General features: G+C 37.8%; 1 protein-coding gene across 5 annotated transcripts in view; it reads right to left on the bottom strand.

Annotated features, from left to right (window-relative positions):
- Positions 1-536: 536 nt before the first annotated feature.
- PPP4R3B (protein phosphatase 4 regulatory subunit 3B) overlaps positions 537-15,436 on the bottom strand; it is a 44,038-nt gene continuing 29,138 nt past the window's right edge. For 4 of the 5 annotated variants that reach the window (XM_087717507.1, XM_087717508.1, XM_014055093.2 and 1 more), the window contains 4 exons: positions 9,428-9,567; positions 7,962-8,146; positions 4,003-4,205; positions 537-2,923 (listed from right to left, as the gene is read on the bottom strand). In XM_087717507.1, coding sequence (XP_087573633.1) covers positions 2,828-2,923; positions 4,003-4,205; positions 7,962-8,146; positions 9,428-9,567 — 624 coding nt within the window. In that variant the 3' untranslated portion in view covers positions 537-2,827. Of the gene's footprint in view, positions 2,924-4,002; positions 4,206-7,961; positions 8,147-9,427; positions 9,568-15,436 lie in introns of those variants that run through there. The other variant, XR_015696913.1, reaches the window with a different exon arrangement.

Raw genomic sequence — 15,436 nt, 5'->3', positions numbered from 1 at the left:
GGCCTCATCAACCTAAACAAGAGATGGGAAAAACATAGATGGGTAACATCAGTTCACACACAGATTGAAAACGGGGGAGATCTCACTCATGTGCTCCGCTGTATCTGTTACCATAAGCAGATAGAAAAGGTTTTAGTATCTCATAGGATTTACTGCTGTTCATAAAAATGGTACTCAAGATATCTCTTTAAATTTCATAGGAATTAGATTGTATTTGTTAAACTCAATCCCCATTGATCTAAGATCAACTAATTTTATTTATAATCTGGATTTAAACATTCGTCATTGTGTGTATCAGACTCAGTATGCATTGTACAAATGATAGCATGATCAGTCAGGTTAAGTGTTAGCATTTCCAAACCTTTTAAATGAGCCCATGCCATGACTAGTTGTTTTGGATATACCATTCAACTTCATTGTAATCATAATTATACCATACAGCTTTCTAGTATTGCTTATATTTCATTGGTCAGAGTAACTTAATATTTCTACCTCGTTGGTAAGAAAAGTTTCTTGTAACACAGTATAAACACAGGTTATTCACATTTCATATAACTTTTTATTAAAATAGTATTTAACTCAGACATGTTGGCAGATGTCATCTTTAAAAAAACCTTAGTTGAAGGACCCCAGGCATTTGAAATGTGGGCTGTCTTGTGGCAAAGAAACCAGACTAAAAGAACTGAGGTGGAAGTATGTACCTGAGGCAGATTGCGTAATTTAAACTGGAGAAATTCAATGCATTTTTCACAGCATTGCTGAGTGTTCAGATATTGGCTAAAAAGTCACCTATTGTTTATATTGAAGTAAAAAAAAATCAACTTTTTTTTCCTCATGTATTGACAGCTTAAATGAATCTGCATATTCTAAAGTTTTTAATAATCTTTGAAATAGGCTGGAAAAAAAAGATCCAGATGTGTATTGGGTCTGTTTTTCAGTGATGTATTGAATAGTTTGGATCCACACCAGATGAACATCACTGTCAAGGAAATGGCACACCTTTATTTTCCTATGGTTTGCTATTCAGTTTTATGGGAAAGTTATTTCTATGAAGGGTAAAGACTTGCCAAGAGTACTCAAAAAAGTGCAAGTCAACACAGAAAATCTGCTGAAGCAAATTGTTTATGTAACAACTTCTTCTAAGTCTTCATTGAAAAAGAGAACAGGAAAGCCCCATTGTTGGTTGCCTGGAGCCCCTAAAGGGCAGAAATATGTCCTTCGGACCACATTGTCAGTCATCACAACACACTGAATCAAATCTAAGAGTATTGCTTTTTCTGCTAGATTTGATTCAGATTAAATTGTACAAATCACTACCATTAAAATAAACTAAAATGGCCACATCTCTAAATTTGAATTAACTTACCATTTACAACAATAAAACAATAAAAAACCACTAATCATGGAATTACAGGGTCACATTTTAATTCCTGAATTTTACAGGTCAGCATTAGTATTACCACATGTATACAAATGGTGTAAAACAAGTACAGTGGTTTTTTTCCCCTCAATACAAAATAAACTTCTGTTTCATGGAAAAACTATACTTCATATCTACAGACAGCCCATCTTTTCAAACAATAGCTAAAATTAAAACTATGAAATTTCCAGGAGAAATGGACCCATCACATATTGTAAGAGTGACCAATAACTGAGGATTCCTGCTGGTTTCAATTTGTATCACTCTTACCGCAATTTGTAATTTAGGGAATTTTTGTGTGCATGATCTCAGATCATATATGGCCAAACTAACATTAAAATATTTACAATTCAGTTGCTCTGAAAGGAAAAAAGTCTCAAAATGGTTGCCTTCATCAATTCACCTAGTGTACTTTTAGACATTTGCTTAAATACATGGAATGTGTTTAAGAAGCAGCTTTATGCTAAACCCCTTAGGTTTATAGTGCTGCATATTAACTCTGCCCCCCAGATTACATATCTTTGAAGTAAGATTCAAGAGTTTCTGGTAGCATTTCACAACACCTCCTGCTTTTCCTAACGTGAAATGTGGATGGCTGAAGGAAAATATTTTTGGAAATTAGGGAGCAATTCCATTCAATGTTATTTCTGTAAAATGCTACTAGTAATTGCAATTCAATTGTCATTTCAAGTACCAAGGTTTATTGATAGTTTCTAGAGGGTTGTTTTTTTCCTGGAAAGCTGATGATCTATAGAATGATTTTCCTGGATAGCTCCTTCTAGTCTGCTTGCATTTAGAACCCAGGTTCTTTTTCTTCTTCCAAAATAATGAGAGTTGAGAAAAAAATAAAAGTTTGCCACTCAACATGCACTATGTAGCAGTGTGCAACCCTCTATAATTTGGCTGACTGTGCAAAACAGTGGTCCCCAATTCTGATTTTTTTTAATGGAAAGAGAATTCATTATTTAAAAAGAGGCAATTGCTAAAAAAACACAATGGACAGCACCATTACGAAGTTATATTACTAGGTTTGCAACTGAAGCCTTACAAGTTTTTCCTAGCTTGCTACAAACTGGGGAAACCCTGCAATATCAAAATTTCTTCTCCCATCCCCATCCCCTCACAGAACCCAAGATGACTATTTTTTTCTGGCAAGCTTTCATTCCAGGTGCTGATTACTAATCCACTGTTTTAACATTTTAACAGTCTGAATGGCAGACTCCTTGACTAGAAAGGGATTAGGTTCTTTGGAAGCGTGGTGTTCTCAGAACATAACCTTTCTAGTAGATTTTCGTTTGCTACTCCTTGTATTCTCATGTATTTTCCAGGGAGAACGCTTTCTGAGTCAGACTATTTAGTTCAGTCATAGCATTTAAGCACCCTCTATTAGAGTTTGTTCCAACATTTTTAAGAGCCAAGACGAGGTCTTTTTCTTGGGGATGTTTCTTCTTCTTCCTCTTCCTCTTCATCATCTGGATAATCCACAAGGCCAACTAAACTTCCCTGTTGGATGTAAAGAGTCACATATGAACCAATGGAGAAAGACCTTACAAATAGCAATGACATTTTTCCATTTTATAAATTCTGTTTTCCACAAAATGTGCCAACTATCACTCAATGAATTGATTTTAGAAGAACTTTTTCAAGAAGAGATCAGAGACTAGCAGCTATGATCACTAAATGAAATTGCCATGATAGAAAATACTGGGGCAAAATACTAAGATCCTGGTTGTTGCGTCTAACTAATATACTATAGATGATCCTACTCTCATGCAGGAGGGCAACATATTCATTTACAATTCTGGTTACCATGTCTAAGGCTGTCTCTATTCAAACTAGGACAATTTAAACAATGTAAATGTAACAGTAGCACCTATGAACTTGAACTCTCCTGCATATACAAAATCTAGCATTAGAAACAACCCTAATAACTATCAATATCAATATAGCAAAATAGCCATTTCGTGGCTTCAATATAGTACATTGAATTTATTAAACTTTTAACCTCCCAAATAATAATTTTAAGTGACACAGATAATATTAACATTATCTATGTATTACAGCTTACCTAAACTTGCCAGACTTTATAAACGACTAAGAATAAAAACAGTATGTATTTATTTAAACATTTACAAGGCTGCCTATCTCACAAAAATGATACTGGCAATGTAGAAGGATTAAAAATAATTTAACCAACAACCATAATGCCGGCAGATATAAGCATAAACCTTACTTAAAACAGATAACAACACTATTTAGCAGAGCTTGCCTAACTATACTATCCAAATGCCTAGGGGAACATACTATGAAAATCATTTCAATTCATGAGCTCATAAATCCAGGACACAACCAAATGTTCAACCTAATCTGACTGCTGAAAACAGTACAGGCTGCAAGTCAATATTACATTCTAATAGAATACTACTGACAAAAGATATGCATCTTTACTTCATGCATTCTGAATTCATGCAATCCCCATTCTGGATTCTTAAAATGTTATATATGGATGTTTACAATAATTGTCCTTATCATATCGTTAACAATTTTAAACTACAAAGCTCCATATCACAAGTTTAACTCACCTTTGTGGCTGTGACTGCTGTAGTCAAATTGGCATTCTTGGAAGAAGAACCATTTGAACTTGCTGGTGATGTCTGAGCTGCAACAGATTTATTATTTGTACTATTTGCTCCATTAGTTGCACTGGTAGAATGGGAAAATGTAAATTTGAAGCCACCTGTGGAAGTCCTTTTGGGGAGATTTTCTTTGTCTTCACTTTCTTTTGCTAAAAGAAAAAAATGTTTATTTATAGTAGTCATTGGGATAAATTAATTCAATCTGTTCGTTGTTTTCTTAACAAAATAGCACATTAGCAAAGGTGGGAAGGGAGCATTTTATCTAGCTACATGCTTAGAACTTTTCTGATAAAACCAGAACATGACTCCCGATATGATGAAACCACAATATCTCTATTGGTGGTTCCTCTGATTTCTCTATTTTCCTTAACCTTGCCATGCATGCTCTAGTCATTTTTCTTCCTGGTTAATCATCAGTAGACATCATTTATTTCAAATATGTGAGTTATGCATTGCTGATCACCAATAAAGGAAGCAGTCAACTTTTATTTGGTCCAGGAGTGGTTGACTGATTCTTCTTGAAATTGCTGTTTGTTACTAACCATTTCTATTATTTTATGTTGTCTTTTTCTTTTAATCTTTTTCAGTATCCAGGTTCCATAGCCATACATTACCACTAGAAAGGCAACTACTTTCATGTTTGCTGTCACTGAATGCCCAGCCAACTATGAACACCCGAAAGGTGTGGCAATTAGTTTCCACTACAATGATTTTGCAAAGCAAAGAAGTTTGTGCCATGGTTGTAGACAAATCACTTTCATAGCATAGTTTCATAGTAATTAAGACACCATATTAGGAAATTGGGTTGTATAAAAAACAGTTTTTTTATTTTTATATTTTTATCTATTTTTCCCAGTCAAATAAAATGCAATGAATTCTCAAACATCCAAGGTGTAACATTTCTAAGTGACAAAAGGAACTGGAGAAAACTAACAGAATCAAATAGTGACTGAGATCTATTGATTATGGAAAGAAATGCATTATGTGGTCAAAGATACTTATCCTTTCATAAGAATAAATAAGGTAGATTAATCCAAAGAGTTTCACAAGATAAATAATAGAAAATGCTTTTGAGAATGTCTTATTAGACATGGAACAGAAAATTGCACAAAGACACTAAAACCCATGCAGCTTTGTCTGAATGCTATTCCATCAATCCATTAATAATTAATGCAATATAAAGGAACATAAAAAAGAAGCCCTTCCACTACAAAACAAACATCTTAAATGTGACAAAAGAGGAGGAACCAATATTACAGAAAGCACAACTTTAACTTGCAAATGGGAAAAACACTAAAGCTTCAGCCTTCTTCAGAACTGAAACCATGGAAATGAATACCTTTGAGACTGTATTACCCACTATTGTTAGCAAAGACTTTGTTCTGTGAAGAGGACAGAAACTAATCTGGAGTCCTCCCAACATTTCTGAAGTCCATTAAGTATTTTTTTCATATTAATTCAGAGAAAGAATTGTCCAAGATGGATAAAGAGAATAAAAGGAAATGGAAGTAATACAACTAAGAAGAAAACAGACCATTACTCAATAGCTAAGATAAACAGATTTATGCTAAGCGGTCATCAAGTATCTGGTAAAAAGGAAAAACAGTGATAAAGATGGAAAGAAGTACTTGTATTGAAATTAGGCAATTCATGAAATAAAGCACTCTCTGTATAATAGCTGTTCCAGTAAATGTCTGATGATTTTAATGTTTTTATGCTGTAAGCTGCCCAGAGTTGCTTCGAAATGGGTGGCAAATAAATGAAATAAAATAAATAATAAGAGTAGACGTTAATGAAGTCCACTGACATATTCATTAGGAATCTGCTAGAGAATCAAAAAATCTATGTCTATATCAATAAAAGAAATTAGTGAAATATCAAAAGAAATTTCCAATTTCTCCCCACCAGTAGATTCGGTAAACTTTACTAAACAAGAAGCAAAAAACCCTTCAGAACAAGGGATATAATTTTTTGAATATTCTCAGGTAACAGGATGGGAAATGAATTCAATGTTGAGACTCTAGGAAAGAGTTCAAACAGGAGCAATAAAGTTGATTAGATGAAGGCTAAACATACAAGAATGGGGTATTTCTAGTTTCATGAAAAGAAGAAATAGGGGTGACATGATAGCAGTGTTTCAATAGCTAAGGGGTTGCCACAAAGAAAATGAGTCAACCTAGTCTCCAAAGCACCCAAAGGCAGAATAAATAGCATTGCATGTAAACTAATCAAGGAGAGAATCAACCTAGAACTAAGGAGTAATTTCCTAATAGTTAGAATTATTAATCGGTGGAACAACTTGCTTCCAGAAACTGTGGATGCTCTAATACAGGAGATTTTAAGAAGAGATTGAACGACCATGTGTCTGAAATATTATAAGGTTTCCTGATTGAGCAGGAAGTTGGACTAGATGACTCCAAGCCCTCTCCTAATTCAATAGTAATAATAATGTAAGAACAATAATGAAAAATGAAATGGTTGAAAAATTGAGAAGATCTATCAAAACCTGTAAACAGAGTTGAAAGGGAGAAATATATTATTGTTTTATTGAACCTATTTAATATTAAAGATATTTTGTGTGGACTGAATGCACAAAAAAGTATTTCATGATTAGTGGTCCCAACTTTGAGGATGAAAAAAATAGGTCTCATTTTACATCTGATCTTCAGTTTTTTGGATTCTGTCCCTAATATAACCTATTTTGGAATCAAATAACCTTTATTATTAAAAATAAGACTGTCTATTTAGGATCTGACTTATCTGAGCATAGACAAATATGTCAATATTTGATATATAAAGCACCAGTTCAGATGCCCAGTTGGCCATGACATACAATTATTATTTTTTAGCCAGCAGACTAGATACCTTAGGTGAATACTTTAACTCCTTAATTATTGCCTTAAGGAAAATGACTCAAAAGGTAGTCTTTGGATTTGAATACCTGGCAAACTTGATACATAGCAACAAAAGGGGATAACATTGCAAGTGAGTTCCATTTTATCATATTACTTCCTGAAGGGATGGTTTTAGTTTCAACAATTTATCCAATTCTTTTAACAGCTATATGAAGCAGCTTGACAGGATCAACATCTCTACATCTTGATCCTGAGTCAAATACACAAAGTGGTGCTTGAATCAGAACAGGATTACATTCAATCTCAGAAATTTAATTTAATTTAAATATTAAATTTCTGTGCCTCTGGATTTGAAGGGTTTGTTGTTTCTAGACAGACACCATCTTTAGTTCTGAAAGAGATCTTCTCCCAAGAAGAATGTGGTCAAAATTTGTTGTCCAAGATTCATATGTATTCTTTGTACCAACTATGAGTTTTCCTTGAACAGAAGAATTATTGTCACTCATGTCCTTGTTACTTCTTGATGGATTACTGTAATACTTTTCACATGAGACTAGCTTTGAAGATTATCTGAAAAGTAGTGCTGGTCCAGAGTGCAGCAGCCCGAGTAAATATATTGGTGCACACCAAGGTTCCCATATAACACCTCTGTTTTGAGATTATAAATTACTTTTGACCTCAAATCATATTGTTGAATGTCATATTTAAAGCTGTTCATGAACTATACTCTCAAGCCTGAAATTCTTAATGATCACCTCCCAGTAATATTTACCCTTTTAATAAGACTGAATAGAATGGCTTGTCTTCATGTCATCTACAGAGATCATGTATGAAAAGGCTTGGAAGCTCCACTGCTTTGTTTATTTTTTGTGCTTTCAAGTCAGCATTGACTCCTAGTTGCTGCAGTTTTCTTGGCAAGATTTTCAGAAATGGTTTGACATTACTTCTTTCCTAGAGCTGACAGAGAGTGACTGGCTCTTGTGGTCATAAGTCAAGGACTGCTTGTAAGTCACACAGAAATATCATGTGCTACAAAATAGAAAACAATACCTTTTTTTGTTTCCATAAACTTCTCATAACTTTCTGGAAAATCATCCTCAGACTTGGATTTCTCTACAGGTGGTACAATTGCTTCACCTTCTTCCTCCTCATCTTCATTGAACCACATTTCTTCATCTTCCTCCAAAGTTCTAGCATCTCTACGAAACCTATTGCTACGCAGTATAGACGGGACGCTGTAAAACATTTTAAAAAATACCCCTTTACAATTTGATACGTAATGCAAACAAGGCTGATAAATACACATTACATATGTTTGTTATGGTATGGAAAGATTACTAGTAAATAGTTTTGAGAGTTTATGTTTTTATTAATGTTGCTATTATTTAGGCTTCTCTTAATAAGCTGAGGTCAATACATGGGGTTTCATTAGTTTCCTTCCGAGCCTAAAGGCCAGGTGAGGCATACACACATTTTGTACTAAACATAATCTGGATTTAATAAATCGTCCTAATATATTTTATCTTTATTATGGAAAGATTTCAAGATCTGTTAAATTCTCTTTCTGCTATCTTTTCTAGTCATTCTCTTTCTAGAACGACAGATCCTGTTTTATTTTGATTAGTTCATAGTTGATGAGAATAATAAGCAAAATTATGCTCTTAAAATATTGTCAAAATATGTTTCTCAAAAAGTATGCTTTAGTATCTAAAATACTGAACTCTCTAAGTCCCAAAGAAGATAATAATATGGCTTAGGACAGATTCTATGGTAATATAGAAAGTTAACTTCTTAATACAAATAAAAGAAAAGTCAAATCCACACAAATTCTGATGGGTTGGAACACAAAGCTAGCTATGTAAGCAAATCTTTAAGAATATCCTAATGCGCCAATGAACAAAACTCATTGCTATTAGTTTTGCATTGACATGCTTGGTAGTATAGTTAATATCTATTCCCTTTTGTTTTATTTATCACCCCATCTTTTACAATATCTTAACTTGAATTGGGGATGCAAACACATCAAGGCTATCTGTAAGCTGTAAAGGCTGGACTAGAGCCCCTAGAAGCTTTCCCAAAGTTGTTTTCAAAATGCAATTCTTAATATGCCTGGGGAAAATTAATATCTGGGGACCATTCAATAATTTAGCTGTTCATTTCTCAGGGCAATATTGAAAGTCATAAAACAGAACCCAACTAAGAATAAACCACAACATCCTCCCTGATAGCATGAATCTGAATTTTGTTTTGGTTGTTTAGAAATTTTGAAATATATATTTCAAATTAACTAAGAAAACCCTAAGCATTAGAATATCTCTAAAACAAGGACTGGAGACAGATACGGATTATATATAGAAATTCCTGAGACAATTAAAAATTGCACTGCTATATAGGATATAATACTTATATGAAAGGTGCTTATCACAATATTAATGGAACAAACAATAACGGCTCAGGAAATCTGCAAGATAGACTATCTAGTACTGGGTTTCAGATTTCAGTTTTAAAGTGTGTACCTGTTCAGTTTCTGGCTCTGTCTGTCTTTCTCCTGCTCATATTTTGTCTTCAAACCTTTGAATGTTTGAACATATTCAATAGATTCAAGTGCCTTATAAAAGTTTTCAACGATATGAGCAGTAAGTGATTTGATATCTTCCTGCATTAATACAAAATAAAAGTTTAGTGCTACTCAGCTAAAAAAGATAAGAAACATCAATATGAAGCTCTCATTGAAATTACAGTAATTTATAACAGCAAAAGACGATGCTTTTTTTTCAACCTCTCTCTTGAAGAACAGGACTACATAGGAATTCTAAGTAATTCATGTTTCCTACATTAGTGAGCTGAGACAATAGGTAATTTGAATATACAGAACACTTTGTAGACAAGAATTCTGAGATCATTGGACAAATGTTTCTCTACAATGGAAGAGAAGAGTCAACAGCATGTCTTTAGGATAATTTTCCTCTACTACATCACATTTATTTTTAACCTACTACACAGAAGACGGAAACATAGCAAGTGGATTACTGTCCAAAAATAAGGAAGATAAAGGAAAATCTCAAGATGTCTTTGACCTCATGAAAGTGGTATCTCTATGGGAGCTCCACTATCTCTCCCTTGTAAATAGTCTTATGGTATAAATGGTCCTGCAAAGATTTTGTTCCTAGCATCAGTGAGAGTTTGGCTTTCTTGCAGATACTATAGACTATGTGGAGATTCTGGGATGAAAAAACAATAAGTTCTAATGTTCTATAAAACTTACTTTTTTATACATATGCAAACACACATATTTAAATCAAATCCAAAATCTTTAATAGTTTTATTTAATAGTTACATACATCTTTATTTAAAAAGTGGGAATTAAATTCAGATTATTGTAGTTTTTTACTTATCTCTGGGGGTGGGGGGAGAGAACACACCATATAAATACAATGCATGAATGAAATTTTACCTAAAGCTCTATTTGCACATAGAATAAATCTGATTAATTATGTCTTGTCCAGCAGCATGCAGTTTGTACAATTGCATGAAAAATGATGTGGAGCACATAGAGAACACTGCTGATATTCATGGGAACAAAATAATTACCAGAACTATAACCTTTAATTTTTATGTATATATTTTTTCCCCTTCGTATGGTTTTCCCACAAGGGCAGCGTCTATTAATTTCAGACCAACTTTGTGTGGATCCATTGGATAAGAATTGACCAACCAGCTTGATCTGAGAGAGAGTGACAGGCCCAAAACCACCCATCCAACTTTCATGCCTAAGATAAAGCCAGAACTCAGTCTCCTGGTTTTTAACCTGGTGCCTTAAGCTCTAAATCACTAAATTATTAACTAAAATTACCTTTCCTATTAAACAAGAACATGTTTCTAAGAAAGGTTGCATTTGAATCACAGGGGGAAGAAGTTTAGATGCAGGGAAGAAACAGGAGCAGTTCTGAACAGAAGCAGCTTTAGCTCACTGAGTAAGCACAGTGGGAGTAGTCGTAGGTGTTTGTTTTATGGAGTTTAAGGGGAAGTCCCTAAGAATGTTTTTCTCTAAATTAAGCTCAAAGAGGAAGGCAAAAAAAATATCAACCTACAAGACAGAGTCATGATAGTGATTCATTATTGTAAGAGACTGAAGCAAACACACGCTGCTTGTGAGCCATGTTATGTGACAAGAGCAAAGAACTCTTGATCTTTGAGAGACTAATTCCAACATGGTCATATCCATTTACAATTATATTTCCCTGCTTCGGGAGACAAATTACAATGCAAAGAATAGCTCAATATGTATTACTAGAGACTTTTCTTCCCTTCTAATCATGGTAATGGACCAGAAAGAAAAAGAAAAAGACTACAAAACAATAACTCATAATGGCATCAATTAAACACACTTGGTCTAGATAATCTAAATTATCTAGATCAGTGGTAGTCAACCTGGTCCCTACAGCCCACTAGTGGGCGTTCCAGCTTTCATGGTGGCCGGTAGGGGTTTGCTGTAACTCTGCTTTATAAATTTTATAAAGTAAAGTTACTTCCCTACTTTATAAATTACCATTACTGTGGAACCGGTGGGCGGTTAGAAAATTTTACTACTAACAGAGATACAAAAGTGGGCGGTAGGTATAAAAAGGTTGACTATCCCTGATCTAGATGATGGACTATTGATACCATACTAGCTGCACTTAAAACGGACTGGTTAAACTGTACTAGGCCACAAGAGCCCTTGACTGGGAATGCTTTAAAATGAATACTATGGTGGTAAGAAATAAAATACTGAGGAAAGGATTTCAAAAAAGACAAGGGTATCGTAAAAAGTGGGAGTGTTGCTCACCTGGGGCAGGATGGGGACGCTTTGGGTCCCATTAGTTCAGGAAGATTTTCTACTGTAAAGCCCACTCTTAAGAAATATTCTCCCTCTAGAGATAAGAATCATCTGACCCTGTTGGCTTTTGTAAGGCCCTAAAAACCTGGCTCTCTACAGGCATCAATTCCTTGCTTAATTTGTGATTATGAGCTATATTGGGGGTAGCAGGGGCATTAGGGCATCAACAGGGGATGGCACATCAGTGTGGGAAGGTGGGGCAATGGTAGTCCTCCACAACAGTCCCAGTTTCCCCTTGGAAAAATTAATTGCTCACTCCTGACTCAGAATAACCTGCTGAGATGAGGAGCCATACAAACTGAATGAATGAATGAATTCCAAAACCAAACTGCAAACCCCTCAAAGAGGCACAGTGATGGAGACTTTAATTATTTTGATATCTATTGGGTGACAAACTGTGCCAAGAATGGTCCTTCTAGGTAATTCCCAATTTCTCTTGCTGACAATTTCTCCTTTAGAGGGCAGAGGCGACACAAGAACTATTTTATAATATCTTATAAGAGCTACTACAGTTGAGGTTAATCAATTTGGAAGACAATGAGGAAGGGAAGTTATCTGGAACACTGGGGGAACATGAACCATATAATGATGAAGTTTTAGAATTTTAGAGAAACTGAGTATAGTTAAATATGTAAAACTTAAAACAACACATTTTAATGAATTCTGAGCAATTACAAGTAGGTTACTATGATAGAAGCAGATAATGGGCAAAGAGGTTCAAGACAAATTAAGAGTTCCTAAAGAAACATATAACAAAAGCACAATTCAAATAATTTTAAGGAGGAAAAAATGCAATAAAGCAGAAAAATTAAAATGAACACATAAAAAAGGTAGTAAAGATGTGAAAACAAAAAGATCCCTTCAGAAAATTAAGAGGATCAGTTGCTACAGGAAGATTATATACAGTAACCAGAACACAATAGCTGAGGTCAGAAAAACAAGCATTATCATACAATAACAAGAATAATTTTTAAAAAGGCTTCATTAGATATGCTCAGAATAAAAGGATTAAAAAAATAAGACATCAGGATACTAGTTGTTCCACGAATATGGAAAAATGCTTATAAATAGCAACAATAATAACAAAAAGACAAAGCTATTCAAATCCTATTTTGGTTCAATATTGTCAACTAAAAGAGCATTTATTCCACCAGGATATTGTAAAAAGCAAGATGAAAGAGAAGAACTGAGATTAATATATTGTAAAAAGCAAGATGAAAGAGAAGAACAGCGTTGCAGCAGCCCTCCCCTCGCTCCTCGAGTCGGTAGCCGAGCTGGCGATTGAGTTCCCTAGGCTGATGGTCCTGGGGGACTTTAATCTGCCATCGCTCGGTGAAAACTCTGATGGGACGAGGGAGTTCATGGCTTCCATGACAGCCATGGGCTTGACCCAAGTAATTCGAGGCCCAACCCATACAGCGGGACACATGCTTGACCTTGTATTTCTCTCGGAGCAGTGGATTTATGATCTTGGTCTGAGGGGGAGTGACATCATACCCCTGTCGTGGTCAGACCATTGCCTGCTGAGGCTCGACTTCCGGAGGCCAAACCCCCACTGTAGGGAGGAGGAACCGACCAGGTGGTTCCGCCCCAGGCGTCTTATGGAGCCATCAAGGTTCCAGACAGAGCTTGGGGTTATTCCTGACACTTTCGCCCACAGTCCGGTGGAGACTCTGGCTGCTGCGTGGCACTCGGCAGCGTCAGAGGCCCTCGACCGGATTGCGCCACTGCGGCCCCTCCGAGGCGGCGGATCCCGGAGGCCTCCTTGGTTCACCGAGGAGCTCCGGGAAATGAAGCGCCGGAGGAGATGCCTAGAGCACCGTTGGAGGTCCGATAAGTCCGAATCGAACCGAGCAATGGTAACCACCTGCACCAGGGAATATACTAGGGCACTTAGGACAGCTAAAAGATCACACATAGCCTCCCTGGTTGCATCCGCTGAGTCCCGTCCAGCCGCCCTGTTCAGGATAACCCGCTCCCTATTAAACAAAAGGGAGACGGGGGAACCCCTGCAGGGCAGAGCGGAAGAATATGCCCAATTCTTAGCGGACAAAATTGCTCGGTTTCGGTCGGACTTGGACTCCACACCCGCAGTTCCAGCCGAGGCACAGGGGGACCAAGTAGAACAGCTCTGGGTTGAGTTTCAGGACGTTATCCCTGGGGATGTGGACAAGGCCATGAGAGCTGTAAGTTCCTCCACCTGTGTTCTGGATCCGTGTCCCTCATGGCTGGTTGCTAACTGCAGTGAGGTGACACGAGGCTGGATCCAGGCGGTTGTAACCGCCTCCCTTCGGGAGGGGAACTTCCCCGCCTCATTGAAAGAGGCGGTGGTGAGACCCCTCCTGAAGAAACCATCCTTGGATCCAGCTGTTCTTAACAGCTATCGCCCGGTCTCCAACCTCCCCTTTCTGGGGAAGGTTGTTGAGAAGGTGGTGGCCTTTCAGCTCCAACGGTCCTTGGAGGAAGCAAACTATCTAGACCCCTTCCAGTCTGGCTTCAGACCCGGTTACAGCACAGAAACCGCTTTGGTCGCATTGATGGATGATCTTTGGAGAGCCAGAGATGAAGGATATCCCTCCATCCTGGTCCTCCTTGACCTCTCAGCGGCTTTCGATACCATCGACCATGGTATCCTTCTGCGACGACTGCGGGAGGTGGGAGTGGGAGGCACCGTGCTACGGTGGTTCTCCTCCTACCTCTCGGACAGGTCGCAGTCGGTGTTAGTGGGAGGGCAGAGATCGTCCCCAAGGCCCCTAAATTATGGGGTGCCGCAGGGTTCGGTCTTATCCCCCCTGCTATTCAACATCTACATGAAACCGCTGGGAGAGATCATCCGCAGGCACGGGATTAGATACCATCAATATGCGGACGATACTCAATTGTATCTGTCCGCCCCGTGCCAAATCAATGAAGCGGTTGACGTGATGGGCCGGGGTCTTGAGGCCGTTATGGACTGGATGAGGATTAACAAGCTTGTGCTCAACCCAGAAAAGACCGAGTGGCTGTTGTGTTTCCCTCCCAAAGATTTGGCCAACATTCCAACACTCAGGCTGGGGGGTCAAATTTTATACCCCTCAGAGAGGGTTCGCAATCTGGGAGTCCTCCTGGATCCACAGCTGTCATTCGACCACCATTTAGCGGCTGTGACCAGGGGGGCATTCGCCCAGGTACGCCTGGTGCGCCAGTTGCGACCCTACCTGAACCGGGAGGCACTCACAACAGTCACTCGGGCCCTTGTGCTCTCTAGGCTGGAATACTGCAATGTGCTCTACATGGGGCTGCCCTTGAGGAGCATCCGGCGACTTCAGTTAGTGCAGAACGCGGCCGCGCGAGTGATCGCGGGTGCACCCCGATTCACCCGCATAACACCTATCCTCCGCGAGCTGCGCTGGCTACCTGTCGATCTCCGGATGCGCTTCAAGGTGCTTTTACTCACCCATAAAGCCCTACATGGCAGTGGATCTGGATACTTGAGAGACCGCCTTCTGCCGATTACCTCCCTACGACCTATAAGATCGCATAGACTGGGCCTCCTCCGCATTCCATCGGCCAGCCAGTGTCGGCTGGCAACTACAAGGAGGAGGGCCTTTTCAGCAGTCGCCCCGACCCTTTGGAACGAGCTCCCCGTGGAGATTCGTACCCTCTC

Source organism: Thamnophis sirtalis, unplaced genomic scaffold (genome assembly GCF_051295495.1).
Source record: "Thamnophis sirtalis isolate CommonGarterSnake01/CBP01778 unplaced genomic scaffold, rThaSir2_p1.2 scaffold_6, whole genome shotgun sequence".
NCBI classification, from domain to species: Eukaryota; Metazoa; Chordata; class Lepidosauria; order Squamata; family Natricidae; genus Thamnophis; species Thamnophis sirtalis.
This window is presented reverse-complemented; position numbering and strand designations above follow the sequence as displayed.